The 27,669-nt window shown below is 48.2% G+C and overlaps 3 protein-coding genes across 3 annotated transcripts; 1 reads left to right on the forward strand and 2 right to left on the reverse strand.

Annotated features, from left to right (window-relative positions):
- The first annotated feature begins 1,694 nt into the window (after window positions 1-1,694).
- LOC128710498 (kelch-like ECH-associated protein 1B) lies at window positions 1,695-7,170 on the forward strand. The gene is made up of 4 exons (XM_053805553.1): window positions 1,695-1,772; window positions 4,057-4,818; window positions 4,903-5,585; window positions 5,661-7,170. The coding sequence occupies exons 1-4, from the start codon at window positions 1,695-1,697 to the stop codon at window positions 7,168-7,170; spliced, it is 3,033 nt and encodes a 1,010-aa protein (XP_053661528.1).
- A 1,257-nt stretch (window positions 7,171-8,427) lies between these two features.
- LOC128719574 (28S ribosomal protein S11, mitochondrial) lies at window positions 8,428-9,178 on the reverse strand. The gene is made up of 3 exons (XM_053813199.1): window positions 8,985-9,178; window positions 8,620-8,917; window positions 8,428-8,535 (listed from the first exon to the last, which is right to left on the reverse strand). The coding sequence occupies exons 1-3, from the start codon at window positions 9,176-9,178 to the stop codon at window positions 8,428-8,430; spliced, it is 600 nt and encodes a 199-aa protein (XP_053669174.1).
- Window positions 9,179-11,552: 2,374 nt separating this feature from the next.
- LOC128709585 (ubiquitin carboxyl-terminal hydrolase puf) lies at window positions 11,553-26,774 on the reverse strand. Its single transcript, XM_053804591.1, has 17 exons — window positions 26,732-26,774; window positions 24,714-26,543; window positions 24,574-24,631; window positions 23,536-24,499; window positions 19,321-23,442; window positions 18,157-19,092; window positions 16,550-18,063; window positions 16,352-16,475; window positions 16,073-16,260; window positions 15,731-16,001; window positions 14,800-15,657; window positions 14,545-14,735; window positions 13,500-14,463; window positions 13,198-13,412; window positions 12,990-13,113; window positions 12,709-12,916; window positions 11,553-12,637 (listed from the first exon to the last, which is right to left on the reverse strand). Exons 1-17 carry the CDS (start codon window positions 26,772-26,774, stop codon window positions 11,553-11,555), a joined length of 13,695 nt encoding a protein of 4,564 aa, XP_053660566.1.
- Between the last annotated feature and the right edge of the window lie 895 nt (window positions 26,775-27,669).

Genomic DNA, 27,669 nt, shown 5'->3' on the forward strand with positions numbered 1-27,669 from the left:
TCGCGTACCAGTGTCCTTCAGCACATGTTCCTCTGCCTCTGGTTGTTGTTAAACTGCAGACTACGCATGTTGCAGTATGCGAATGGAAGGTGACCTAAACGACACCCAAGTGCCACAGCTTGGCCTATTTTAATCCACGTCTAACCCATATTTAATTTCATGCAATGAAATATTGCACTCGTGTAGCATCGTTCGGCACTCATCGCATACATATATCCGCTGAGCTCCGCAGTCGTGATGTGATATGTGCTAATATGTGGTCTACCTGATGGTCGTTAATACCACCGTCACCCTTCTGCCGGAGTTCCCGAGGCACAGAGCTAATTCGACAACGACTATAACGCAATTGGATCGTTTCCAACTTTATTGACGCTCGCGGAGCCGGCATGCTGATGTTTTGCACTAAGGGCAGAGAATTCTAATCGAGTCCGAACGAATTAAGCAACAGATTGCGATGAAAACGGTACGGAAATATCTCTCAACTGCAAGATGTTGCGTTATGAGATGTTTTGCTAAGACGACAAAATGGTTCAGTGTTCGTGAATATATGAAAATATTCAAGATGAAGAAGCAATACGGCCTGGGTCGTTCTTGTTGAATAAAAACAAAACAAAACTGAAGATACATGTGAAGCTCTGGTGAGATAAACCGAACTAGTGACTTAGTGACGCAATGATTCAGAATGAATGAATGATTTGAATCTTTCTAGGCTGTAGGGGATTCATTCAGATCTCCTAGAAGAGTATTTATAATTCTTTTGCAATTTAACTCATTCGCTGTAAACTGAATCATTCAAAACAATGACTATTTAACTCTTCAAGGCGAGCTTCAATACACGATTTAAATCATGAGTTAACTCGGGATTTAACTCACACAAGAATGAACTCATCGTGAGTTGAAGGTCGCCGTGAAGAGTTAAGTCCCGAGATAACTCTAGATTTAAATTATGAGTTGAAGATCGCAGATCTCCCCCCCCCCCATTGTTAAAAACTTTAGGAGTGAGTTTAAGAGTTGAATCTTTATTCTAACTCTTTGCCATGGCTATAAGTCCTGGAAAAGGAATTAATTTCCGCATCTCGAAACGGAACGTACAAACATTAACCGATTCTGTTGTTGTCCCTTCTTTATTTTCACCTTTTTCTCCTATTGGGTGTTATTGTGTCGGTGTCCTATCGTCACCGCGTTACCACCCGATCGTTATCAATCGCCGTTCAAGGGGATATTGTGATAAATGCAGCGCAAAAGCGGTATGTAACGATGATGCTACTAATTTAATTTCTCCGTCGTAATCGCGATTCGGGCACAAATCTGTATCTCAACTCTCCCGCTTTTGTTGCGGCAGTTGTGCGGGTGCGGGCGGTCCTATCAGTTGGCGGCGATTGCGATAAGCAGGAACTGGCTGAAAACAGCAGCGCGCACAGGGTGACGATGCTGATTAATGCGTACGTGCCCCAAAACTTGGCGGTTATCGTAACGAATGGATGGACCGAATGGGTTCAGTTAGATACACCCGCTTGGCCCAGCACGTTACATGTTTGCATGGTTTGTCTAAAAATTCCAGCGTGTCGGTGTTTGACAGTGTATGTGTGTGTGTGTGATAAGGATACGGAAGCCTTGGGACTTATTAAAATTTAAACTGCCAGTTTAGTTGCATTGTTGTATTCGATCGTGATTCGCTGTGCTTTTTTTGGTAAATGTGCTGCGAACGTCCTGCGAATAACTCCCACGGTGGAGTTTCTTCGCCGATGTCTGCAGATCAATGGCTTTGGCCGGTGAGTGAACGGTGCTCTCTTAGAATAATGTTATGTCAACTACAAATGTTTTGATTTTGTTCAAAATGGAATAAATGTGTCAAATTAGCCTGTTAGAAAGCGAAAAGAAATAACGTTTTTTTGAAAATAAATGTCCATTTCGCCCCGTACAGTGATCCCCCCCGTTACGGGGCACTCGGCCAATGGTCTGCAAAATGTACCTCAAAGTTCGTACCGTACTCCCACGAGTGCGATTTATCGAGAGTGTTGCACGAAGCAGAAAAAAAAGTAACGTGTGTTGTCTGCCTGATTGCGTGTTATCAGCTGGAAGTTCGTCGCTCATTAGTGGTCGCGCGAGCACAACTCCGCACCGTCATTACACTGTTGTGTAAAACAATAAACAAAATGGTATCAAGTAAAAACGCACCCTCACCAACGTTATTGCGTCGCTCGTGGCGCGGTCGCCGAGATTCCCCGATGTGTGTGCGACAATTTTTCGCAACAGTTTGAACGCAAAGCAAAAGATCGTTGTGCGTGTGCAACACCAAGGCCGAGTCGCGCGAGGGGGGTGGGGGGTTCGGAAGCGATAAGCGAAGATAAGGGAAGACAAATGTTTGGCCCTTACCTTGCTCATGCATTTAGCGAGAGCGACAGTATGGTGAGGCGGTCGAGACGAAGAAGTATGCTGATTGGTTTCCCTTCGCCCTTCGCCCATTATCATGCTGATCATCGTATATATGGCGATCGATCGATTAAGTTACGCTGATTAGTGTGAGTGACTGGACCTTTGCGGGACTGTCCGCTCTCGGTTAATTCCCGGATGCGACGTCGCGTTGGAAGGGGCCCGGTGCACGCACTTGGGAAAGGTCCGTATCAGCTAATTTTGCACTCCGTCTGATCGTCCACACGGTTCACGGCCGGTTCTTTCCCTCAATAACATGGCCTCAACTCTTTGTACGTGGAACTGCATCACTGTTCCACCATCTTCTGGAAGCTGCTATAGCGCTGGCTGATTTCTCATTCATATTCATGCATCAGAATCAATCTTCAATCCGAATGAATCGCTTTGAATCTCAATTGAGAAAATTGCTTCAAGATCTTCAAAAATATTCATAAATCTTGGCTCTGCATTTTCAAAGATTCATAAGTCTCTTTCTGGCGCTTTGAAACTTGCACAAGGATTTCCCGACACCGAGGGAGACATCCACAGTGCTTGACACTACGGCTGATGCAGAATGTAACGCAAATACAGACGCCGGGCACAGAGGTGGTGAGACGGATGCGTACGTGAGCACACACATATGTCCGCGCGCGCGTCTTCATCGCGTCACGCATGACGCAGCGTTATTTTGTGTATCACCTTCCAATCTGCCCCACCCGGAATTCGGTCACGGCGACGGTGCCATTTCGGTCCGCTTCCTAGAAATCCGGAATCCACAGACGGAAAGTTTACTGATAACATGAAACAACACACGCGGCCATGTGAGCCTCTGTCTGCTCTATTCTTTCTACCCTGTCCGTACATTTTCGGTTCGTTACGGACTTAGTCATTCGATTGTGAGCGTTTTTTTTTGGTATTCTTACCCCTGGCAGTCAATCTTAAAACTATCTGAGCTTAATCCGTTCCTTCAGCTTAGTGACTTATCTGACCTAACAAAGCCTTATTGCTGGAGCTCGTCCGTACATTGGGTCTTCCATTGTGCTGCTCCACTCGAACGCTTCTCGGTAAATTTATATGAGGATGTAAGTACAGGAAGTGAGGATTAGTGGGGACCAGCAGAACCTCAGTGCGAATTCTTGTTGTTCCCCCAGAAAGGCTATAGAATGGCCCCTGCGTTAGGTCGGGATTTGTTGACGTGGACTCTGGTGGAAGCCCTATGTTTTGGAGTTTCCGCCTCGTTTATGTCCAATCCGAGGTTTTTCGGGGTTTCCGAGGTTTGAATCCGAGGCTCGAAACCTCTAGCAAGCTTCTGCTAGATGCCATTGATGCCAATGCCATCAGCTTATGCCAGGATCCGGATTGGCTTAGAGCAGATCCACCTCCAAATCCGGAACTTCCGAGATGAGCTTCTTCAGAGCCTTGAGAACCTTGAGTGGTACCAAAGAACCTTGGGAGTTGTCCACCATTTACATACATCATAGGTAGCGCTGTTTATATCCTTCACTTACTAGAGTTCAATAACATGGGCCTTGATTCCCTATCCAATGCTTCACCGTTTTACTCAAGGTTTTTTTTTAAGAATATATTACCATCGATCATTTCTCTAATCAGTTTCTTTTGCTCTTTCTGGTATTTTTAAAGCAGCCTGCAGATTGGACACCGTACCGAATACCGCCCCCCAGCATGGAAGCGACGGCCGCTGGTTATGCCGATTGTTTCGGCAACGGCGGACCGCATCTCGTGGGCATTGGCGACAGGAACGTCGTGGTGGACGTTGGTGGACCCGGCACCTCACATCCGGCGGGCGATGGCAGCGGGCAGGCAACGATCGGTGGCGGCAACGGTGGCAACACAGCGACAACTCTCCAGTGGGTGGGCAATCCGGCGACCGGTGGCGGTGGAGGTGGTGCGACGGCGAAAGAAGATCTGGGCGATATGGCCTTCTACATGCCCAACTATTCGCGCGAAGTGCTGAAGATGATGTTTATGATGCGATCGCACCACATGCTGACGGACGTGACGCTCGAAGTCGAGCAGGAAACGTTTCACGCACACAAGGTCGTCCTGTCCGCCGCCAGTCCGTACTTTAAGGCAATGTTCACCGGCGGCCTGAAGGAATGTGAAATGACGCGCGTGAAGCTACAAGGCGTTTGTCCAACCGCCATGACGCGCATCCTGTTCTTCATGTACACCGGGCAGATACGGGTGACCGAGCTAACCGTGTGCCAGCTGCTGCCAACGGCCACTATGCTGCAAGTGCCGAATGTGATAGACGCGTGCTGTGACTTTCTCGAACGCCAGCTGGATCCGACGAACGCGATCGGTATCGCCAACTTTGCCGAACAACATGGTTGTGAGTCGCTGCGCCAAAAGGCGAACCAGTTCATCGAGCGTAACTTTACCCAAGTAAGGATGCGGTCGCGTGCGTGCGTAGGTGGAGCGACGCCGATCGGTCAATAACTAATCGATCACATTTCTCTCCCGTTGTAGATCTGTCGTGAGGAAGAATTTCTCCAACTGTCTGTGATGCAACTGATATGTCTCATCCGGAAGGATGAGCTGAACGTGCAGGGCGAGCGGGACGTGTACGATGCGGTGCTAAAATGGGTAAAGTACGACGAGGACAACCGGTATCCGAAGATGGGGAGCATCCTGTCGGCCGTGCGCTGCCAGCTGCTGACGCCCAGCTTCCTCAAGGAGCAGATGAAAAACTGTGCGGTACTGCGCCGTGCACCCGGCTGCCGCGAATATCTGGCCAAGATCTTTGAGGACCTAACGCTGCACAAGCGGCCGGCGGTACGCGAGCGGAAACCCAACACGACACGTATGATTTTCGTGGCGGGAGGATATTATAAGCATTCGCTCGACATGCTCGAGGGCTACAATGTGGACGACAAGGTGTGGCTCACGTTACCGAAGCTGACGGTGCCACGGTCTGGACTCGGGGCGGCTTTTCTCAAGGGTACGTTCTACGCGGTCGGTGGCAGGAACAACTCGCCAGGGTCATCTTACGATTCGGATTGGGTCGATCGGTACAATCCGGTCACGGAACGGTGGCGTCCGTGTTCGCCGATGTCCGTTCCACGCAATAGGGTCGGTGTGGCCGTAATGGATGAGCTGCTGTATGCGGTCGGCGGTTCGTCCGGATCGGATTATCACAATACCGTGGAGTAGTATGTATTTTCAAAATTTAAACGTGTGGCCTTGAGTTCTTGATCGTATGTTTTGTTTTTTTTGCATCTCCCTAGCTACGATCCGGAAACGGACCGATGGACACTGGTGCAACCGATGCAATCGAAGCGGCTTGGTGTGGGTGTAGCGGTTGTCAACCGATTGCTTTACGCCATCGGTGGTTTCGATGGAAAAACGCGTCTAGCCTCGGTCGAACGCTACCATCCGGAGAACAACGCTTGGACGTTGGTGCCACCCATGTGGTACGGACGTAGTGGAGCCGGTGTGGCCGCACTTCATCAGTACATTTACGTAGTCGGCGGGTTCGACGGCACAAGACAGCTGGCTTCGGTGGAACGTTACGATACGGAGCAACAGTGCTGGGATATGGTCGCCCCAGTGCGCATCGCTCGCAGCGCTCTCTCACTGACCGTGCTCGACGGCAGGCTGTACGCGATCGGCGGATACGACGGACAGGACTTTCTGACGATCGTCGAAGTGTACGATCCAGTGCGGGATGTCTGGGACGAGGGTACGCCGCTCACATCCGGTCGCAGTGGCCATGCATCCGCCGTCATCTATACGCCGTCCTGTATCTCGAGCTACATGGAAGGGTTGAACCTATGCACTGGCGAGGAAAAGCAGCGTGACTCGGGCAGTGGTGGAGCGGGGCCCCAGTTACCACCACAAGCACCACCACCACCACCGCCTCCACCGTCTTCCGGATCTTCCGGATCCGGTTCGTCCTCATCACGCCCAGTAGAAGGAACATCCGACAGTCGAATGGCTACGGGTGAGCGGGACGTCCAGCCGGAAGAACCCGACGGTGGGGAACCGTTTGCCATGGAAACCGACTCTAGTCAAGAGGAATGTGATAAAGATGTCACTGCAAGCGAGGGTGCCATCAGCAGTGTGCCTTTGGAGAGTGCTCCACCGCCGGAAATGGCGCATGTGCGGGAGAGCATGTCTTCGTTAGCAATCATGGAACATCCCGTGCACACCACCGCGGTTATACCGCCTCCAATGCGCCTCACACGCCGCATCCTTTCCTGTCGCCGGGCAAAACGAAGCTCCGGAAAGGAACGAAATCGTGCCGGTTCGTCACCGTCACAAAGCGCCAAACGAACGTCCTCATCGACGGCCCGTTACACACTGACCCTAGCACCCGTTCCATCCAGCCGAAAGCCATATGGTTCCTGCTCGGAAATGGCCGGTGTCGGTGGATGCAAGAGCAAACGGAAAGCACCGATACCGGCTGGTGGTACCACGAGCGATGATCATTGCCCATTGGTACGACTGAAAAAGCGTATAACATGTCTTGTGTCCGCTATAGTATCGCCTACCTCCTGTTCGGTCACATTGCCATTGTCAGCCGGCGGTACTACTTCGTTGCACGAAGAATCCACCGGTACGGCTACGACCGACGACATAGTGCCAACGGTGCCAGCGATAGTACTATCCACCGCGGACGATTTGAATGCCGTTAGCAGTGAGAGTTCCCGTAACTCCGTTTCGTTTAACCCGGCCGGCTGTAATTCGCCGAGCGTACCGCATCATCATCTACGATCACCGAACGCAAAGTTATGACATTTGTAATGCAAGAACACACTGTTGGTTCTCACAGCAGAAAAGTATTCCAACCATTTACCATTCTCGATGAGAAGTGGTCAACCACCCCCCGCTGAGACCAAATACCAGGAAGGCGAGAACTGTTAGCTGTCGATCTAGAATGAATCTGAGTACCAAACCTCACTTACACCAAGCGCCAAGGTGTAGATAGAAACAGGCAGGCATGTAATATTCGAGTGCGAGGAAGAGAGAGCTTTGTTTTTCTCCTTCTCCCCCTTCCTCTTCCGGCCTGTGCGAAGACATTCCTTTTGGGCACGATGACGCCCGAGATCGAGATTTATGTGCCAAGAGATATAGAGAGATCACGTTAAACGCGAGCCTTTAGTGTCACGATCAGAAATTCGCAGGCTCGGGGACTTGTTGTTTTGAGGGGTCATTGGATTTATGCTCTACTTAGGTGAAGAAAAAACTGTGTTTTTTTCGTGACGTAAACCAGACGACGACGCACTTTAGGAAAAGGGAAATCCGCAAAACAAACCAAACGGTGCATACCACACTGTGTTAGGAGCTTTTTTATTTTGACTGTTTTTGTTTGTTGTTTTGATTGTTTGGCAGTTCCTTTCCGGTTTGTCTTATACCATGTATAAGACCGGTACAATGGGAACAAAAACCATTTCGGATCAATCTCGCGTGCGACGTTCATGTTAGTGTTGTGCTTAATGAATCTTTTGAGAAGATTCATTCACATGAATCTTAAGTGAGGAGTTATCTAAATCAGGCATCGACTTCCAAAAGATTGTTACATCCTCAGGGCAGTGACGACTCAAGAGGGCCCTTAAGGCCTGGGTGTTGAGCCGATTTGGGAGGAAGAAGGTAGCTTTGAGGATTCAAAAATCTTTGCAATAGAGATTCAAATTCAGTCATTCAGTTCAAAGATTCATTCAGATTCAAAAATCTGAATCAGGTACACCCAACACTAGTTTGTTTGTATGTTTTGTAACGTCAACGTTAAGCTGTGCGCGATCGTGTTTACGGGTGTCTGTGTTCTTATACGCACACGTTTCCGGATGTTAGCTTTTCCGCCTGCCCCGGCGGGATGATGGAGCAAGTTTACGCTAGAGCTTTTAATTTTATTACTATTTTTTAAATAAACATAAAGCCCCAAAAACTGTAACGTCACATGAACAAAAGACTCGTGTTAATCATACTCCTCATGTCAACGGTGAAATTAAGATGACAATATAAGGCGAAGGGATATAACGGTGGCAGGTCGCGTTACAGCTTCCTTTGCTTTCTGGGCCGTGGTGGGTTCCAGGATACGGGTGTCGTATCCGTAATCGAAATTATGTTCAGCCCAGCCATCTCTAGCCCTTTGATAGCAGACTGAGGAAAACAGAAAATAAACGAAATTATGGTTATAGCAGCGTTGCTGAATGTTACATAAATGAAAAAAACAAAAAAATTTACCATTCGTCCCGGTCCGAGTCCTCGCACTGTCACCCGAACCGTTTTATAGCCACGTTCTATCGCCCTGGTACTTATGCTGATTGCCGTTGCCTGCGCTGCTATGTTCGTGCCTTTGCGCGTATTTTTGAAGCCTTCGATGCCGCACGACCGGATGAATTGCGGTACACCCTTGGCATCCGTAATCGAAATGATGGTATTGTTCGGTGACACGCGAATGTGACAAATCGGTATCTCGTTGAACGGCACCCCATTGAACAGTGCGGTCGGTGTGTTGGCATCGGGAAATATACTAGTCTTTCTGCAATTTTACGTTAAGTGCGCGCGTTAAGTTTCGTCTAGCGGAACCAGAAAAGGATTGAACTTACTTGTCTATCATGGAATCAATATCGATTGAACGTTCACCGATGGTGCCCTCGTCTTTGCTGGGCAGCGAGGCAAGCATTGCCTTGCGGTCCTCCACCTTGCAAAGTGCCGCTGTCTGGTGAAACGATTTCACGTTTCCGAACACCAACGGGCGCATCACCCGGGATAATACGCTAAGCTGGTTCCAGAGGGACATTTCTTCGCAAGTTTGCGATACAGCACGTGGTGAGTTTGTTGTTCTTCGCCTCAATTGTTTTGCAACACCGGTTCTCGCCCAACAGTTCGGCCACTGTTTTCACTTGTTTTGTAAGCCCATACGTAAACTCCACCTTCAGTAGTGTTGGTATCGAAGTGACGTTACGGATTCGAACTGTCATTCGCCGCACGATTTTCGAACTGTTTCAAATTTAGATTTTCAAATGTGGAAACGTTTCGAACAAGCACTTATTATTATTAGCAGCAATTATTCGCCATATCGATTTGGTATTTCTGTAATATCTATAGATTTAACACTCATCTCGCTTGTGTAAACTATTACAAGCATTGAATATGCAAATCAATTGATTTATGTCACAAACTACACGAGACTCCGACACTGACCGACTAGAGCTGATTACAGACTCCACAAATTCCTACGATCCAGAAGACTTTACACAGCCACGCGTTTCATTGCGTATGCCGCATACAGTTACGTCTGTTAGTCCCACAAACATGCTGAAACATGTTCATAGAGATCGTCGAAAACTTATCCTTGCGAACCCACCATCTTTGGTTATGCTTACCGGGAGGACATGTGGAGAAGGCGAACAAACCACGAGAGCGATATGAACTTTTGGTCGGAGCAGATGTTAGAAGACCATGGCCAGGCCGGAAGGATACGAGGCCGAACGTGTTGAAGATGTCGGACCAGGAAGGTGCTCATTAACGCCTCATTCGGCACAAGGCGTTGCTGCTCGACGACTAGCCCATTGCAATTGGCTGGATTAAGTCGGAGTCGGAGATTGGATGCCGGCGAAGGAGAGCAACCCAACACAGCGAGTTTCCTGGAGGCGGATGGGTGATCTGGTCATGTAAGCGGACCAAGTCGAAGCATTCACAAACTACTCTTCGGATGCACACTCATTACGCTACTAAAGGGTAGATTCCACACCGCATCGTACCATCGATTTACGATAATAATTTTAATAAATTGAACATAAAAGAACTTGCTGAAGATAATGATAAAGGATAAAAAAGGAAATTTTTAGACTAGCTAAGTTTTACAATAAATAAGATATCTCTCTGCACCCTTACGCCCATTGTCTGCCCATTTAAGTGGGGGCAGGTATGTTTTACTTTCTTCGTAGTGCACATGTTTTACTCTAGAGTTCGTTCCTTAGCCTGTGTCACGTCTGCCAATAAAATGTGAACGCGAAAACCAAGTAGAAACAGAGAGAGACAGAGAGAGCGAGGAAGGCGATACAATATAAGGGACAATGTTGTTTAGACCGAACTGAAGACTGGACCAGCTCAAACCAGACGAATCAATTGGCTTAAATTCTTTTTTTTAACCCACGTGTTTAGTCCACTTACAACAGCTGGCTACAACAGTGCCGCACGCACGGGCCTTCGCAATAGATCGTAGCTATTCGGTAAGTCACTGTGTGCGCACGAGCAGTTGGGAATAGAAAAGTGTTGCAATAATTGTAATGTATGTTTATGTAAGCATAAACCTTAAATTCGATTGTACGCGAATATGTGTGACGCTGCATTGCCGCGTTGCTTTTCATCAAGAGAGAAATGTTGAACATGTGTGCGATCTTCTTCGGCACTTAATATAACAGGTGTTACGAAGCATCACACTGTCCTTACACAGTGTAGCGAAAAGCGAAACCTAAGTTCTGATCCATCTTTGACCCCATTTCCTTGCAAACGCCAAGAAGAGTTCAATCGCAAAATAAGTCCAATCGACGTCCGATTGTTTAAATAATTCATCACATCTTCTATAACCTGATTACGTACACACATTAGAGCTTTGCCTATTCTTCACCGTTCTAGCCCTACGTGTAAACACTCATATCTCTCCATTGGAGAACTAGGTTCCGTCGGACACTTGCGCACCTTTATAAAAACCTGTCCCCAGTTCAAGTGATGCTTATCGTGTTTATGAATTAAGGGACCTCTCTTACTCCACTGACCGCACATAGTCGGGAGTGGAAAAAAAACCAGGGTAGTCTTTGTAATAATAATTAAGAATAAATCATAGTGCGCTCCAGAATCGCAATAACCGATAGGCGGATGAGTAAACGGAGAAAAACAAACTTAAGCATACAATTAGAAACTAAACGTTATCCCTTAAACATGATTACTTCATTCGAACGAACAGCACACGATCGGCTCTCAATTGGCCGGGCATGTGTGCGATCCTTAATTTCCTGTATGAGCAATCAGTAAATTTGCGTCTTTGCTGGCAGATAGAACCACCTTTGAAGACGTTGCTGCCCTCGCTCGTTCGTTGGTAGTGCTGCTCTCGTTACTAATCCGCTTATTCCTCTAGCACCTTCCTATTTGTTGTTTGTTTACACTTTTTTTCAAATTGTTACAGGTTTCGACAGCGAATTCTTCTCATCTTTTTCATCTGGACAGGTTTCCGGTTTAGGTGAAGAGCCTTTCCTCTGTTCAAAAGTACACTCTTCAGTTAACCCGTCGGGTTTTTGGGCAATTGGTTTCTGATGTATCTTACTAACATTTGCAAACTGCTGCGGTTGCCCAGTTGTGTTGCCGCCTTCCAATAGCTCAGTTACAGCTGCTGCTTCAGCAGCTGACGAAGCGTGACATCCGCTGTTACTACTGCTAACTACCACGACATCTGGATCACGTTGTTCCATTGCATCGGTTTGTCGCTTTCCTAGCGTTCCACTCAGCTCAGCCTTGGAGGAGATGATGGTGGATGCTGGGCCCTTCATGATCGCGTTCCTTCTCATTTCGAGACTCCGTTCATCCGTTTCATCGAGCGGCTGCTGGGTATTGGCCTCGTTCGTATTATCCCCTTCATCATCATCCAAACACTCAAATATTAGTTCAATATGGCTCTCGATGTCTTTAACTAAATTACGTAGATACTGCTCTTGTTGCTTTTGTTGTTGCTGCTGGTTCTGTTCGCTAGTTGACCCCGTTTCCATTACCGTTGGGCCAATGATTTCACCTTCAGCCACAGTAGGTTGTGCACTGGCCTTCTCACTACTTACACTGTTTTTCACGCCACGCTCCTTATCGGTGCTACCGTGCGCCGCAGTCTGAGCCGTCCCTGTCGATTCTGAGCCTGGTGCCGTGATGGCACTCGTCGACGCCGTTGGTTGAATTCGTGCTTCGCTTTCCGGACAGGGACTTTCGGTGGAGTTGGGCAGCTTTATCACACTGCCAGCACCCGAGGAAGCACCTGGTTTGTTTTGTACGGTGATTTCAATCGATGGTGGTACACTTTCCTTAAGTCGTGTAGATTTAACCATCGACCCTTCTGGCAAGGCTGTGGCGGTCACGGCTACTGTTGTCGCCTGTGCGCACTCCGTTGTTGGAGTAGCCACACCGGAAGTCTCACCAGAAGATGATGATCGAACGACCGGATGAATCGTTATGTGTGGCACAGTCACTTTTCGTTTTTTCGTAGGTATTTCTTCTGGAATAATAAACACACATATTGTACAATATTTTCCTCCAGCGTGCAAAAAAGTTCTCTAAATGTCTTACCGTCACTGTAGATTTCATCCTTAAACTTTGTCAGTACGGCATGGAGCGAATTCTGAAGGGCACCCTTCACCGTGCTCGGAATTCCGGTACGCTGACCAATGATTCGAATCGCCTGCAAGTCGCCACAAATGTCCTCCAGATTATTCTTGTCCGGCAATAGCTGACAAATGGATTCCAGCAACCGTGGCACGAAAAGACGAGATTTTATCTAAAATCAAAGTTATTGCCATTGATTAGCCTGCAGAACTTAAGTTTTTGGTTTGGATCATCTGGATGTTTACCTTTGGATAATAAATTTCGATAAAATTCGCTATTATAGGATCATTTAACGACAGTCTTTCGTCTCTCAATACGTTGTCGATGTAGTCGATTAGCAGTGGATTTTGTATGAGCATTTCAGCGTATCTGTAATTGAACAAAAAATATTTTTTTTTTAAATCGTTTTAGATACTTCTACTCGTACACGTGATTCATAGAACCGCGACTTACCGATGTGTTGTTTTATTGTTGAAAATTCCGACCCAAAACTTTGCGAAGATATTGAAGTGCAGCACTACCGCTTCTATTCCGGTCAGCAGTGAGAGGTGCACTAATGGTTCACTAAAGTGATTTGATGTCACAGCCACGCGGAACATGATGTCCAAAAACTCGTGATACGGCCGATAGAACAGTTCGAGTGCAAGATCGAAATCTTTGTCCAAACCCTACAAAAAGCACACGATATCATAACGTGAAATGCTCATCACCTTCCAGAACGCTTTGGGGGGTGTAAGAGGGTAAACAATTCCTACCTTTTCGCATATCTGTGCCTGTGGAATGTTCATCTGGATCATTGCTTTCGGTGGACGGGGTGTATTTTTTGATACTGGCGGCCAGGTCGCTTTCATGCCCCGTCGTGGAAAGTACGAACCCAGCGGTCCGATGGATGATGAGGCAGCTGTTGAGCCGGCGGCGTTGGATGACGCTGGCGTGGTGGTGTTGCTCGTGCTGTTCGCCTGATGGATAAGATGGTGCACGTGTGGTGTATGACAGCTCGTCAGCAGTGGTACCAGCACTGTCGTGATTATATCCGGCGGTGCACATTTGACCAATTCCTTCAGTACTTCCAACGCTAGGTTACGCATCTCGGGTGGGTTGAATGTATTCAGCAACGTGGCCAATCGGCGGACGGCGTCCGGCAGACCCTTCATCAAAGCTGGCTGAGGACGTTTCTTCTGCTCACGACTACTTGCGCGTAGGGTATTTATTAGTAAAATAACCTCCGTCAGCAACTCTTGCAAATCTCCAAACACATGACAAGCGGTCGCTTCGTGGTACATCGAGTGCAGTGTGTGCAGTGCATCGAAGCAAAGCGTTATACCACCGTTCAGTACAACATACAATCGATCATCATCGTTATCGACGAGAATTCGTAAGGCAGCGATTAGCGTACCCCAGGACACTCGTGCATCTAGCCCGTTCAGATAGGCTGTAAGCGTTGTTCGGCGGAAGATAGTCACATCACGCTGCTCGGCCTCACTTGCATCCGGATGGCGTTGGGCGAAGAGAGTCATCAAACGAAACAGCTCATCGACGGCCAGCGGGTATTGGGTCGGATGAGGCGTTATGTTTTTGAATGCCCATTGCAAATTCTGGTGCGCTGCTAGCTGTCTGGTAAGCAGACGGCTTTGCTGACAGCACATCCGCAACAAACCATAGTATACTGGCAACATTGCACGGTTGTACGTCACTATATCCGTATCGTCATGGTCAGCTCTAAAAGGGGAAAATAATTTGTTAGTTTTCTAGAACAAAATATCCGTCATTTTCACACGACGGTTGCCATACTATACTTACAAAATATAGTTAAATGCAATGTTCCGCGTTATATCTGGACAGTTTGCCACAAGGCTCGCATTCTCTGGACAGTCCAGCGTAGCTTGATACCAAAAAGCTAGCAATGCCTGTTTGTTGTGATGTGCCGGTACAGCCGGTTCTGATAGTCTCGGATGGAACAGATCCCACAAAGATCTTAAGTGCGGACCAACCTGGAAAAAGCACAAAACCATTAGTTATTTTACCCTTCAAATGCATTAACAAACAATGATTTACCATCAATTTTTCCGTCTTCGATACCAGACAGTACGTTAGCAGATTAAAATACGCGGTAAATTTGGTCGTACTATGCAGGTTAATATCCGTGTAATTTCTTGCCGAACGAAGTAGTAGCAGGAGCAGATTCAGTATGGTGTGTAGGATCAGCTGCGCCTCGCAGGATATTTCACGATGCTGAAACACGTGCATCGATAATTTATGGTGCGATGTGGCCCGATAGTTGTTCCGGAAGCTTTGCGAAGGCACTAAAGACACCAACAGATAGGCGGCTGCGTTTCGAACACGTGCATTGCCGTGAGCCAGCAAAAATCGTTCCACCCAGCTGTCGGCCGACTGTAGGATCCAATTGTGGACGATCTTGTTACGCGGTGCCTGTACGGCTAACCAATCTAGTGCAGACTGTGGACAGTATTCGGCCGCATCCCAGACACGCTGGAGCACGAGCTGCGAAAAGCACGGAAGCCCTGACGGTCCGCCCGAAGATTCAGTGAGAAGGGTAATTAGCTTGAAGAACGGTCCACACAGTTCTGTGTGTTTGGTGACTGCGGTAAACAGCATCGCTATGATTTGGCTAGCAAGCCGTTCATCGCATCGACACAGTGCATGGATTAGATGACGCGTTTGCTGTGGGTTTATGTTGTCCTTAATCTGCTGATACAAAAAGGGAAAACCTTTACCGCCCGCGATCGCATTGTAGTCTCGTGCGGACAAATGCAGCCGTAAGTCTGGTCCTCTCGATCGTTCCACTAGGGAAGCTACCAATGCGATCATCTTATCCAACGATGCTGGTCGTGATTTATCGACAGTTAACGCCTCATCCGATGAATTTTCTTCATTATCCGAATTCGCATCGATCTGAAAACCGTTACAGTCACACAAAAAATTACTCATACGAATCTAAACATACCGTTCGAAAAATGCTACTTACACACTCCTGTCCCTTGTGTCCAAGGTAAAAATCGGCAACGCTTCGGATCACGTTAATGCGTAGCAAGAACAGTGCTTCTTCTTCGCCCATACGAGAAAATTCGTACAGCAAGCCGAAGAACTCGGACAAATGCCTCGAATGTGCCTTCGCGCCATGCTCCATCAACATAATGAGCGATTTAATGAAACGCGTCACGCAAGATACGTTTCCGATTATTTCGTTCCCGTCAATATCGGTTTCTGCCTTTAGATACAAGCCGCAATGACTTTGTCTGTGGAAGAATGCAATAGATAAACCAATTCACTCTTCAAGACGTTCTTCTAAAACATATGTTATATCTACCGTAACCGTTGAATCACATGTATCACCAGCCGTTGGAACATCTGACGAACCATTTGATTCGGGCATTGTATTAAAACCTGAACGGGCCACCAAGGTTCCGCGGACATATGGCTGAGAAACCACTCGCAAGCTTCCTGGCTGGCGTTGAACTGTTTCGTCAACAGTTCCACCCACAGTACCATTGTTGGCTGATGATGAGGTGAATCAAAGATATGAGAAAGAAGGATGTTTAATAAACAAGCTCGGTGCACATAAGCGCGGAACAAAGCAATCACATACCTTTTCCTTTGCGTGTATAAATGTTTCGATAAAAAACGACACCGAAAGTTGTGCTGCAATGCTCGTTATGTCCGGTAGTGCCAGCAAGCTTTGAGGAATATGACCACAAATTTGCCACATGAAGCTGCAATGGAAGAGTGAACCGGTGATTATTCGAATTGCTTTAAAATGAAATGTCTTTCTCTATTTTGCCCTTACTTGAAGTACGTGTGCTCGAAGATATTTCGATCCTGCAGGAAATGTCTATTATCCTGCCAAATCCATTCTTCTAACTCCTTTGACAGTGGCCGACGCCGGAGTCGTTTGTTCGATTGGTTGATCCGATTCACCATAACCAATCCTGAACTATTGGTACTTCCACCTCCCGATCCGCTTGAGCAACCAGGCGAACTTGAAGACTGTAACACTGCATGCGACGTAACAGCACTAAAGGAAGATCCCGGCCCTCCGGGAGTAGGCCCTACGACGGCAGCCATCGGCAACGCTATGTTACCGCCGACAGTCGCCGTTAGCGCAGAAAGCGATGATATTGACGAGTAAGATGAAGGTGATGGTTCCGAGACAACACCATGCAGCATGGTCGAGGGTGACGTTGCGGATGATGTTGATCCCTGGAAACCCATGACCGACGGTGGTGCCGGTCCGGGTCCACTTAACGTACCCATGCACGATGATACCACAGAGCCTGATGCGACAGAAGATCCAGCCATAGGTACAATCAGCGGATGCAACGGAGTGGAAACGGGAATCGACGGTACAGTAACGGTTGGTGCAATAACTGCTGTGGCGGGTCCGGCCGAAGTGACGGATGCCGTCGATGCGGTTGATGCTGGTGATAATGAAGCAGTGCTGGCAAGCGATGCTATCGTTGGCGCAGGACTAACTGCTCTGGTGGATGCCACTTCAACTTCCTGCTGCTGTGATGATGTTGTTGATGGTATTCTAGCAGTGCTAGCATGCTTAGTATCTATATCACATTTACTTAGGTTATTACTTTCTTTAGCTACTTCACTAAGTTGTTGAATGAATTCTTCAGTCTCTTGATCACGTTCATTACTCGCTGGCTTTTGACCCGGAGTTACATCAAACGTAGTCGACTGACGCTCCTTCAGTAGATCAACATTTGATGAAAGCTGCTCCCGCGCTCCTGTGGAATTGCCGTTTTTGTTGGAGTCTAGTTTCTCCTGCACGGCGGCTGCTTTGCTATTATTCGAGGGAGCTTTGGCAGATTGTTGGGATGCTGCCGAAAACGATGATTGTGACACAGAAAACGCACTCGAATTAAACGCTGTAACAGCTGGATTCGATGCACATTGACCCGTCGCCGTAATTCCAGCTTTTCTGTTCGTTAATTTTCCAATGTCTTGCGACATTGTTATGGTCTCCTTTGGCGGGGAAAGTATTGGTTCTTGCTGCTTTCTACAAGCCTCTTTGTCCGCCAGGTTGGTGGATTTCATTGGATTTTTAATCGGTGACTTCACAGCACTTTTTGTAGCATTAGCAAACGATCTCTTCTCGCTATCTGGACTGTTGTTAGACACACCAGTGGATCGTTTTTCCGTAGACGTTGAAGCATGTTGTTGATCGGCTTGATCACGCTGCACATTCTTACCCTTGTTGGAACGCCACTCATAGAACAACATGTACGCTGAGTTCGTCTTTTCGAAACTAAAATCCAAATATTTTTCAGCTACCGAATCGTACGTTTTACTCTGCAAGAAGAACGAGACAATTTCAGTACCAAATAACAGTAACACAAAAAAACAAGCTCCCGCTTCCCGTTGCTAGTACGTTGGCCAACTTACCGTCATTTCTCCCCCGAAACATTCTGCCGCGATTTGCGATGGATCGAACAGTTTCACCTCGGCATCGTTAAACAGAAACCAGCGTTCCTGGTGATTCGGATCACCATCTTCATTGCGCTCCTTTATGAAGCTGTAGTAGTGCCCACCGTCAGCATTTCCCGTGTGCACTGTAACGCCTACTAGATCGTACTCATAGTTCTCATTGAAATCCTCCGATTCTTCCTCATCCATCGTCTGCTGCTGTCGCTGCAGATCACCATTACTGCTGTCGCTCAGGTTACCGTTCGCCGTATCGTTCTTCCTTTCGGCGTTGCTTTTTTCATCCGAACCAACATTCATCTCGACATCTTCATTCTCCTGCTTATCCATCGTCGTTGTAGCTCCGTTTGGTTTGTTACCGTTGCTAGCAGCATTACACTCACTGCTTGTGCTCATGATACCGGTACTGCTACTATTGCTCGTGTTGCTGCTAGCACTGCTGCTACTGTTATCATCATTAGCTCCAGCTGTACCAGCCGGGTTCGTTTCTCCCGTTGCAGAAGATTCACTCACATTTCGGGAGTGTGATCGACGCATTTGCGATTTACGCTTCTCCTCCTGGTAATGGTGGGGCATTAAGGTTTTCTCCACGTATCCCGACATGTCCAGACGCATCGGGAACGAAAAGTGCGTATTAACCTTCTCTTTCAACATCGTGACCATATTGAATGTGTACCGCATCGTGTTAAAGCACAGTATCTGTGGCAGCTTCTTAAAGCAGGCCCGTTTCTCGGCACGCACCTTCTTGCCGCACTGTGAGCAGGTGTACATGTTGTCACCCTCTAGCGTATCCTTAACAGTAACTTCGTCAAGCGATTCATGTAAATTGCGCATATCGGCCACCTGGCAACGGACGGTATAAAATTCCTCCAGCGTTCTACTCACATGTCCACAATCCTACAAAGACGAAAAAAAGATATACAATTAGAAAGCATTGCTCAGTAGGAATGCGTTGGAATTGCCGATACAAATACGGTTTGACCGAATGCTTTGTTCCAGGAACTTAGCAACAGTCAAACCGTGGTTTGGCTCGGATATTCCTTAACCACCGATAAACCGCTGCACCGCGCACCCAAAAAGGTACATTCAGCAGTTCCGGGTGTACGGGGAGGCTTAAAAACTCACTAAGGACACAACATTATTGCTGATGACGCCACAAAAGATGCGCTTGACAAGATTCTTCAGGTCCGGCGTCATCTCCTCCAGTTTCGAAACGAGATCGATGAAAAACTCGGCCATATCCTTCTGCTCGCCGGTGTTTAATGGCTGATGATCCATCTGATAAACTCGGCAAAACGATCTCGGACAGTACGCCTTCCGTTCCGACTCCATCAGATAGGCAAACATGCGCTGCAGTTCGTAGAGCGTCGCTTTGTGCTTTTGTGGTGCATCGGTTGAGATGGACAAGATAGCATCACGTGTTTGTGGTGTCATGAAGAGATGCTGAATGCATGACGCCATGTAGCAGGTGGCGCCAAGATTTGTTAACCCGACATATCCACACTCGGATCGACCTTCGTCCTGTGGCCAGTAATCCCACGGGTACGGTGAATGTGGTCCAGCTCGGTGTTGCTGCATCAGCTTTCCATGCAGCAAGAGATAATTCTTCGGTGCGTTACGGCACATCTCAACCAGTAAATCGTACGCAGCTGCCCGGGCAGCGTGGCTCTTGCACTTGGGCTTTTCACGGTCCTCCGGCGATGGCAGTTCGAACAGACAGCAAAACACACTGACCATAAATTCCTGTCCCGCTACACTGTACTTGAACACTGGATCGAATTTTAGCAAATTTGCCATTAAATTTAGCAACCCGAACAGACCATCGTCAGGACTACCATGTCGACTTTCCAGATAATCTCGTTCAAGAATGCTGCGAGCCACCTGCTGACACATCGCATCCAGTCCGATAGCATCCCGTGGCTGGAGTTCGTCGCTCGTTGAGCTGCCAGTAGTCCCTCGCAAAAGTTCCGGCGAGAGTGCATCCACCAACCGGCACAACAACCAGAAATAATCTCTACAAGCTGGACCGTATGGTTCCTTTCCTTCATCCCCCGCCGACAGCAGAGCTCCGTAGATACCGCCACCGCACGCTGCAACGTTGAGTGCCTGTGGTTTCATATTTTCAGCCAGCGGTAAAAGCGCCACCAGCTTAGACAGCAACGGCGCCATCAATTCGTAGTACGTTTGCGAATTACCTAAACACAACCGGTAGAGTGCAGCGCATGCCTCCCGTCGAACGGCTGGCTCCGGATCGTCCAATATCAAACGTTGCAACCAGTGAGAGTTGGCCTCGATTGTCCACAGCAATTGACGCACCTCCTTGCAGGAGTGTGCATAACAGACGAGCAAATTCATCGCGTAATGTATCACCTGCGGACGACCAAACATACCCGTTTTGAAGAGGTTTGGATTCACCGGCAAGGACTCCTCGTTCAAGATGGACGCAATTCGCTCGAGAGTTGGACGTGGTTCGAACAATGCCATCGTGTCGCGATTTAAGGGTGGAATCAAGATCCCACTTCCTTCCTGTTCGGTAGTTTTGAGTTCGTCCATTCCTAGCAGACACATGATGCGCAGCAACGAAGCCAAACAGTCGTGACGCCATTCGTTCAGTTCACTCTCGTCCGAACCGTCGATGGATTTTTGTAGCACACCAGACAAGAAAATGCGATATAAATGGGCCAAACCACCACACCGCATAAATTCATCGCTCCACTCGACCACACGTGATGAGCTGGCACCCGGATCGTTGAGATCGCTAGTCGACTCTGGGGTGCTTTCCTGCTTCTTCAGTTCTTCCGATCCTTGCACCTGCACCGTTCCCAACTGTCCACTACCCATGCCAAGACATTCCTGTCCAGATTCGACCGATGGTTGTGAATCTGCTGCTTGCTGATGATCATCGGGTTTAGTTGAACTGGAACCACCATCGGAATCAGGTTTATTTTCCTTGTTTTCCACACTTCCATCTGGAACGTCCCTTTCCATTATTACCGAACGATCCTCCTCACTACACAAAGGTGTTGGTTTTACCACACCTGGACCGGGAGAATTCGGCGCAAAATCCAATCGTTTTCCCTTCGGAGGTGATCGGTTGGTGCTTCCCGCAGATGCTGACTCTTGTACCACCACAGTTCCTTGCCTCGGGCTAGTTTGTTGTTGCAGTTTCAAAGACTTCGAAGAGGAGATCTTCAACTTCAGTTGATTTTTAACCGAAAGTGTCTTAGAACTCGTGCCAGCAACACCGATTGCGCCCCGATTATTAACACTCTCGGCGAACGGAATCTGCTTTACGTGCATTGCTCCGGACACACTGCCACAACAGTTGCCCACAAACTTTGATTTACACAGACTCTCCACTATGTGTAAGGCGTACATGAACTTTTGCAAGTTGTACGGGTCAAGAATTTCTTCCAGCGTGTAGCAACCGCCCAACAGAGGGTCCATATCCTTCGCCAAACCTTCTGTAATTTCATCACCACTGGATGCATTCTTGCTGCTGTCCACATCCACACGCTTTTCTTCCATTTTCTGGTGCTTTGCGGTAGCACACTTAAAGGAGAGATTTTTCAGCGTGCTGAAAAAGGATGGACATGTGGGAAGCATCGCAAGGATGTCCCACACACGGCGCGAGAGTAATTGAGCCTTGGTGTTGGGCTGACAGCGTTCCCCAGTGATACTAATTTTCATATCGCCCAATGTTTGCATCAAGCGGAACAATTGCTCAAAGTACGGTGCCTTCAGGAGCAACAAAGTCGGCAAGCAATCTTTGGAAGGCGGAGGTTGCATCGAAGGGTTTTCATTCTGCTCGCGCCTGCGACCACTGCGACCACCGAGCGACACATAGACCATTTGGTTATCCTTAAAACCCACATCGGCCAAGCTGCGCTCATCGTACTCGGACGTTATTTCCTGACCCTGCGTGATGATTCTCAATGGTCCATCGTTCAGCAGTAATCCTAGCACCGGAGCCGGACTTCCAGAGCTGTTTTGTTCTCCTCCGCTACCCGCATTGGTACCACTCGGAGATTGAGCCGTTTTAGCTTGTGGAGCACCTTGGTACTTTTCCCACCATTTCGCAATTTCCGCCTTCAAATCGGCCACCAGATCACTCGCGTGCATGTTGAGAAACGATTTATCGGGTACGCCGGCAGGTTGCAGCACGATTCTTAACGGTGGTCCAGGACCTTCCGTACGCAAGGCGCTATACGCACCAATATCTTTGCCTTCAAGTGCCCAACGACGCAAGTGGTACGCGTATCGTCGTCGGAATGTATCGAGATGGGTATTTAGCAGCATCAGCGCGCGCTGCACACACAGCAATGCATATTCTGTGGCCGGGCCGTTGTTGTCCGAATGTTGGTTTAGTTCTTCGACCGCTTGCGACAGATGGTTCATACATTGTGCCACAAACTGATGTTCATACTTAAGCTGCTTCTCCATGTAGTATGTGTTGATGTACTGAATGGCCGAAAGCGACACATCCGTATTTGTGGCTCGCAGTGCTATCTTCCACAAGTGCTCCATGCCAACATTGTCCATCTCACGATCGCGTTCATTACCATCGCCCGGTTGTCCGAAAAGCTCTTCCCGGCCGAGGGTGAAAAGTTGCTGAAACAAACCCAGCGCAACCATTGATATTCCTTCCGGTTTAAGCTCCGACAGGCGCTTCAAATACAGATGCTGGATAGCATTTAATCCGAGGGCATGAGTATCACCACCTTTCACCTGTGCCTGCAACCACGAAAACAGACAATCACTGCACTCTGGATCGTTGGCCAGACAGCTCCAAAGGCTATCCACTTGATTTAACGTCAGCCGGAAGCTTCGCGGCGACCCAACGTCGCTAAACACCGACGTTAAGAACTGCAAACGCACTTGTATCTGGGTCACATGCGAGTAGAGTGGTCCGCTCTGGCTCGTGTTATCCGTCTGTACACTAACCGCATTCATACTGTGCCGGTATGTTGACGAGTAATGTTTCAGATTGTTGAAGAAGTGAAACATCATCCGATGCTGCCTTTCCGACCACAGCACCACTTGATGCGTAGTCACCTCTCGGTATTGCTGAAACGATGCAAACAACTTTGGCAGCAGTTTCAGGCTCGTGACCACACTACGGTTTTCGGCCAAATTTTGCAAACAGCCTTCGATGAACCGCGTGCGTATGTGCTTATCCGTGTGAAAACAAAGCAAAGTACCGAGCACTTTCTCCGCTTCCAGTGCGATCGATTCACCCAGCTGACCCTGTGGCGCATTGTAGCAGAAGTGATAGTACAATGTTAGCAATAGTATAGTATAGAACTTCGTAGCCCGTTACGTTAACGTTATAATACTTACAATCTTATCGTCCTGAAGAAGATCCCACAGCAAGGTGTTGCCCGGCAGGCACACATCCGGGAATCGGTAAGGGTTCCCAATCATCATGGTACCTACGGGACCGGCAGAAGCTGCAGCAGCGGCCGTAGCTTGTAGAATATCCTTCGTCTTCGTGGACCCTCCTTTGACCATCTTTATCGCCCCATTGTTTGCACCCATTCGATGCATTCCGGGCGAATGTTGATGGGGTGAATGTTTCATCAATGCCATTCCACCAGCACCCGGACGCAAAGGTGACGGTCCTGCTACGGTACCAATAGACCGAGGCCGCGAGATGGGAAACCCTTGATGAAGTGATTCGGCACGCGCTGCTAACTGAGCCAGTTCCTCTTCGCACGGCGAATCCTCATCATCAAAATCGGCCATATTCTTTTCCGATTTGTTGCTCATCGGTGACGAACAGCTTCCATCGTGATCGGCCGCATCCGCCGCGTTCAGAAAGTTTATCAAACGGCCCTCACCCATTGCGCCCATAAAGCTGGAAACATCATCATTCAGTGCGGCGACACCAGCTGCCCCCATCAGGCTATTGCCGGCACGACCGATCATCTGCTCCCGCTCGTTCATGCCAACGATTCCAGGTCCCAGTGGGCTACCATGGTGATGGTGATGGTGATGATGATGGTGGTGCTGCTGCTGCTGTTGCTGTTGCTGCTGCTGAATATGTCGCAGCACAGATGTCTGCAGATTGTTATCGCTACAGTCGCTATCGGGAAGCATTGCAGCCAGCAGATCGCTGTCCTCCACATCTGATACACTTTCTTGCAGCTCCTGCAACTCTTTGCGTGTAAGTCCACTGATTTTGCGACGTTTTTTGCGTAACTTTTTGCGCATTAAAAACGCTTCATCCACATCGATACATTCGTCGCTGCTTGTAGCGTCCTCGTTAAAGGCGGTGATAGAACGTGTCATTAGAGGGATTCTTCTGTCAAATGAAAAAATAACTCTTATTAGTGGCTCCGTCCACAGTTATATGCTGTAATGAACGATAAAAATTACATTTTCTCTTTTATCCTTTGATGCACATCGTAAATATCTGGTTCCACCTTGATACTGTCTGTAAATTGGGATGAAAAATGTTTAGTTTAACAGCTATCTGGAAATGTGCAACACTGGCATCGGAATTAAACAATACACACCATCAGTAGTTTCATCACAACATATCTTATGGCGTGCCTGCTTGCAAGGAGGTGCTCCATTGTCGGATTCTCCCTCACGGTCTGGACCCATGCGCAGTATCGGACCGGGAGGTTTATGGATACCGGCTACAACCACCGGCGGTACCGATGGTACATCCGGATCGGAACTGTCGTCCTCAGGATGCTCATCCTCACTATTGGTACCATCCACGCTAACGCTGTTCTCAGAACTGGACGGAAGCTCGTTATAATCTCCGCGTCCCGTCGCAATATCGCTAGCAGTGGCACCGGCCGTTTTACTCATATCGATAAGCGTTTGTCGCGAACAGTCGCGCATCCAAATTAACCTAGTCAGTGCGGATGCGATGTAGATGCTTTGTTCTGTATGTTCCTTAGGATCCAGCCGGCACAGCAGCGAGTACAGATGAGTGGCCGGTTTCGGTGCGAGGTTCTTGACCAATGAAGGCAAAATATCGTATATGGTCTTGGAGCAGTGTTTTAACTGAGCCGCTTGCCACATCAGGGTAATGTGTTCCTCGGTGATTTGATTTTCGACCGCCAGAAAATTAAGAACAATATGCGACTGCTTGATTACCTCCACGTGAAGGTTCGGACCGAACAGGTGTGAGATGATCTGGTTGTCCGATAACCAATTAGCCAGCTTCAACCCGACCGCCTCCACCTCAGAGACCGTTTCCGAGGTGCAGATATCGTTGAACATATTGATGTGTGCATTAATCTGTGCCATGCCCGCCAATCGCATCGTCAGTGTGGAAGAAGTGAAATACTTAAAAGCCAACGCCAATCCTTCCGTATCGAATGTAATCTGCGTGTCGAACGGGTCCTTAATGGCGGTCCACATGAAGTCGGCCATCGATTTCGTAGCCGGCGATCGGAGATCCTGATCGGACAATCGACACATGTACTGCAGAACCTTCACGCGCAAGGGAATGAACAGCTGCACGGTTGAGCGATAGTTAATCCACAGCTTGATGTTGGAGCTCGTAGCGGTGATGGCATGGGCCGTAGAGACAGGCAATCCGGGCTGATCGAAACAATGCATCATCGCATCGAAACCGCCGTAATTGCAAAACATCGACACATTCCGCAGCAGGAAGGCCGATATCTCGCTTTCGTGTAAATCACAGAACAAATTCACCGATTGCGCCTCATGGGATGAAACATCTTCCTGGCGCGTGTGCACACTGTGCTTGTAGGCCACATACAGTGGGAAATTGAGCAGAAACACCTTCGACACCAGTATCAGCAGCTTTTCTACATCCAGTAACGTCCAGGCTTCGTCCATCGCAGGTTGATTGCTTGCTACTGTCAACTTCTGCTGTTTGTCCACGGTCTTTCCTTCATCCGCTTCAGCAAGCTTCGCGGACGACTCAAGAACATATTCGCCATCCTTTGCAGGGTGTTCTGATTTTCCAACGTCCGGTGCGACGGTTGGTGGCATACCTGTGTGTTCCTTCCTATCGCGGGCATCTTTCGTATCCTCGATCTTGGTTGCCGATGGAGTGGAATCTTTGTCGGATGCTGGCGAATCTGCGGCGATCGTACCAGTTGGGCCGGAACCTGCACTCGAAGAAGCTTGCAGCAAATTCTGTGCCAACAGCTTCCGGATGTTCTTCAGCTGACATACAGTGAAGCATAGTATAGCCTGCACAACCAGGTTGAACCGTTCGAAGTTTTTTATCTCCCGGTAGCAGCACATACACTGCCTGTTCGGCCACGTTTGGATGTAGTTAAGGACAACTTCCACCTCGCGTTTCTCCAGGAACACCGGTTGATCGGTGTCATTATTGCTGTTTAATCTGGACTCATCTAGAAACGTAAGAAAGCAAACGTAGCATAACACGTGAATTGCAGAAAACATTGCCTCGTAGAAACTGTAATAATGTGCCGCGTTGTTTGGGCACGGAAAATTATGTTGGCCACCAACACCGACAACGGGACCACGCTGTCAACGAACAGTGCCGTGAGCCAGCCAGTGGACGGCGTGCTATACTTACAAGAAACAAGAAGATTCAGAAAACCGGAGCAAACATCGCACATTTTTGCTGCCTCTTGTTTTCACCGGACGGAGGCTTGTTTCTAATGTGTTCTGTTCCTCCTACGATGGCCACCATCCGAAAGTGCGTTTGCTTGGTTTTAGTCGCCACAAATCGCGCAAATTTGCAAAAGTAATATGAACAATTTTTTCACTTCAAACCAACTCGTTCGGCAGGAGTTCTTTCACCACTTTCTTTCTTCCTATTTGTGGCTGTCATTTGCTGTCAAACTCTTGTTTCTTCCATAGCCGTTGTCTTCGTCGCCACCGCTTTGTACCGCTTGCTGCTGCTGCTGCTGCTGCTGCTGCTGCTATTCCTGCTCTCGTCCGTACCTTCTTCTTGACGACGACGACTGCGAAGATCTGTGCGTTGCAGGTAGCGCAAATCTTGCAAAACGAACGATACTTTCGCAAAGTCTACCGCAATCGATTCTCCATACACTGGCACCGATACCGATACGCAACAAAGCAGAAGAAAGATTTTATTCAAAAACGCACCGGAAAAAACATTTCTCACTCCACTTGCATGCCTTGGCGGTGGCAAGACATTTTCATTCGCACCGTTTTTTCCTACAGCCAACTCTTATTCTGCTGATAGAACTGAGGTCTTCTACGTTCTTCGTGTTAGTTCCGTGCTCATGGTGTAGTCTCTTTCACTGGTGAAGCGCTCTCTTTGTTACACCACCTTAACGGGATATTGGGAACTTCTTGGTGTTTGTTGCAATGTTTTCTTCCTGGCGTAATGTTTTTCGGCCGCTGTCAGGGAAATGTCAAAGTGGCTACAACTTTATACGTTGCGGAATTTTCAAATTTACTTTCATTTCCCAGTGCAATTTAGCTCATAAGAATTGGTAACTATTGGTCTTACAACATGATGAGATAAGATGAGTCCTTTCAACA

The sequence above is a fragment of the Anopheles marshallii genome, chromosome 2, assembly GCF_943734725.1.
Source record: "Anopheles marshallii chromosome 2, idAnoMarsDA_429_01, whole genome shotgun sequence".
Lineage (NCBI taxonomy): Eukaryota > Metazoa > Arthropoda > Insecta > Diptera > Culicidae > Anopheles > Anopheles marshallii.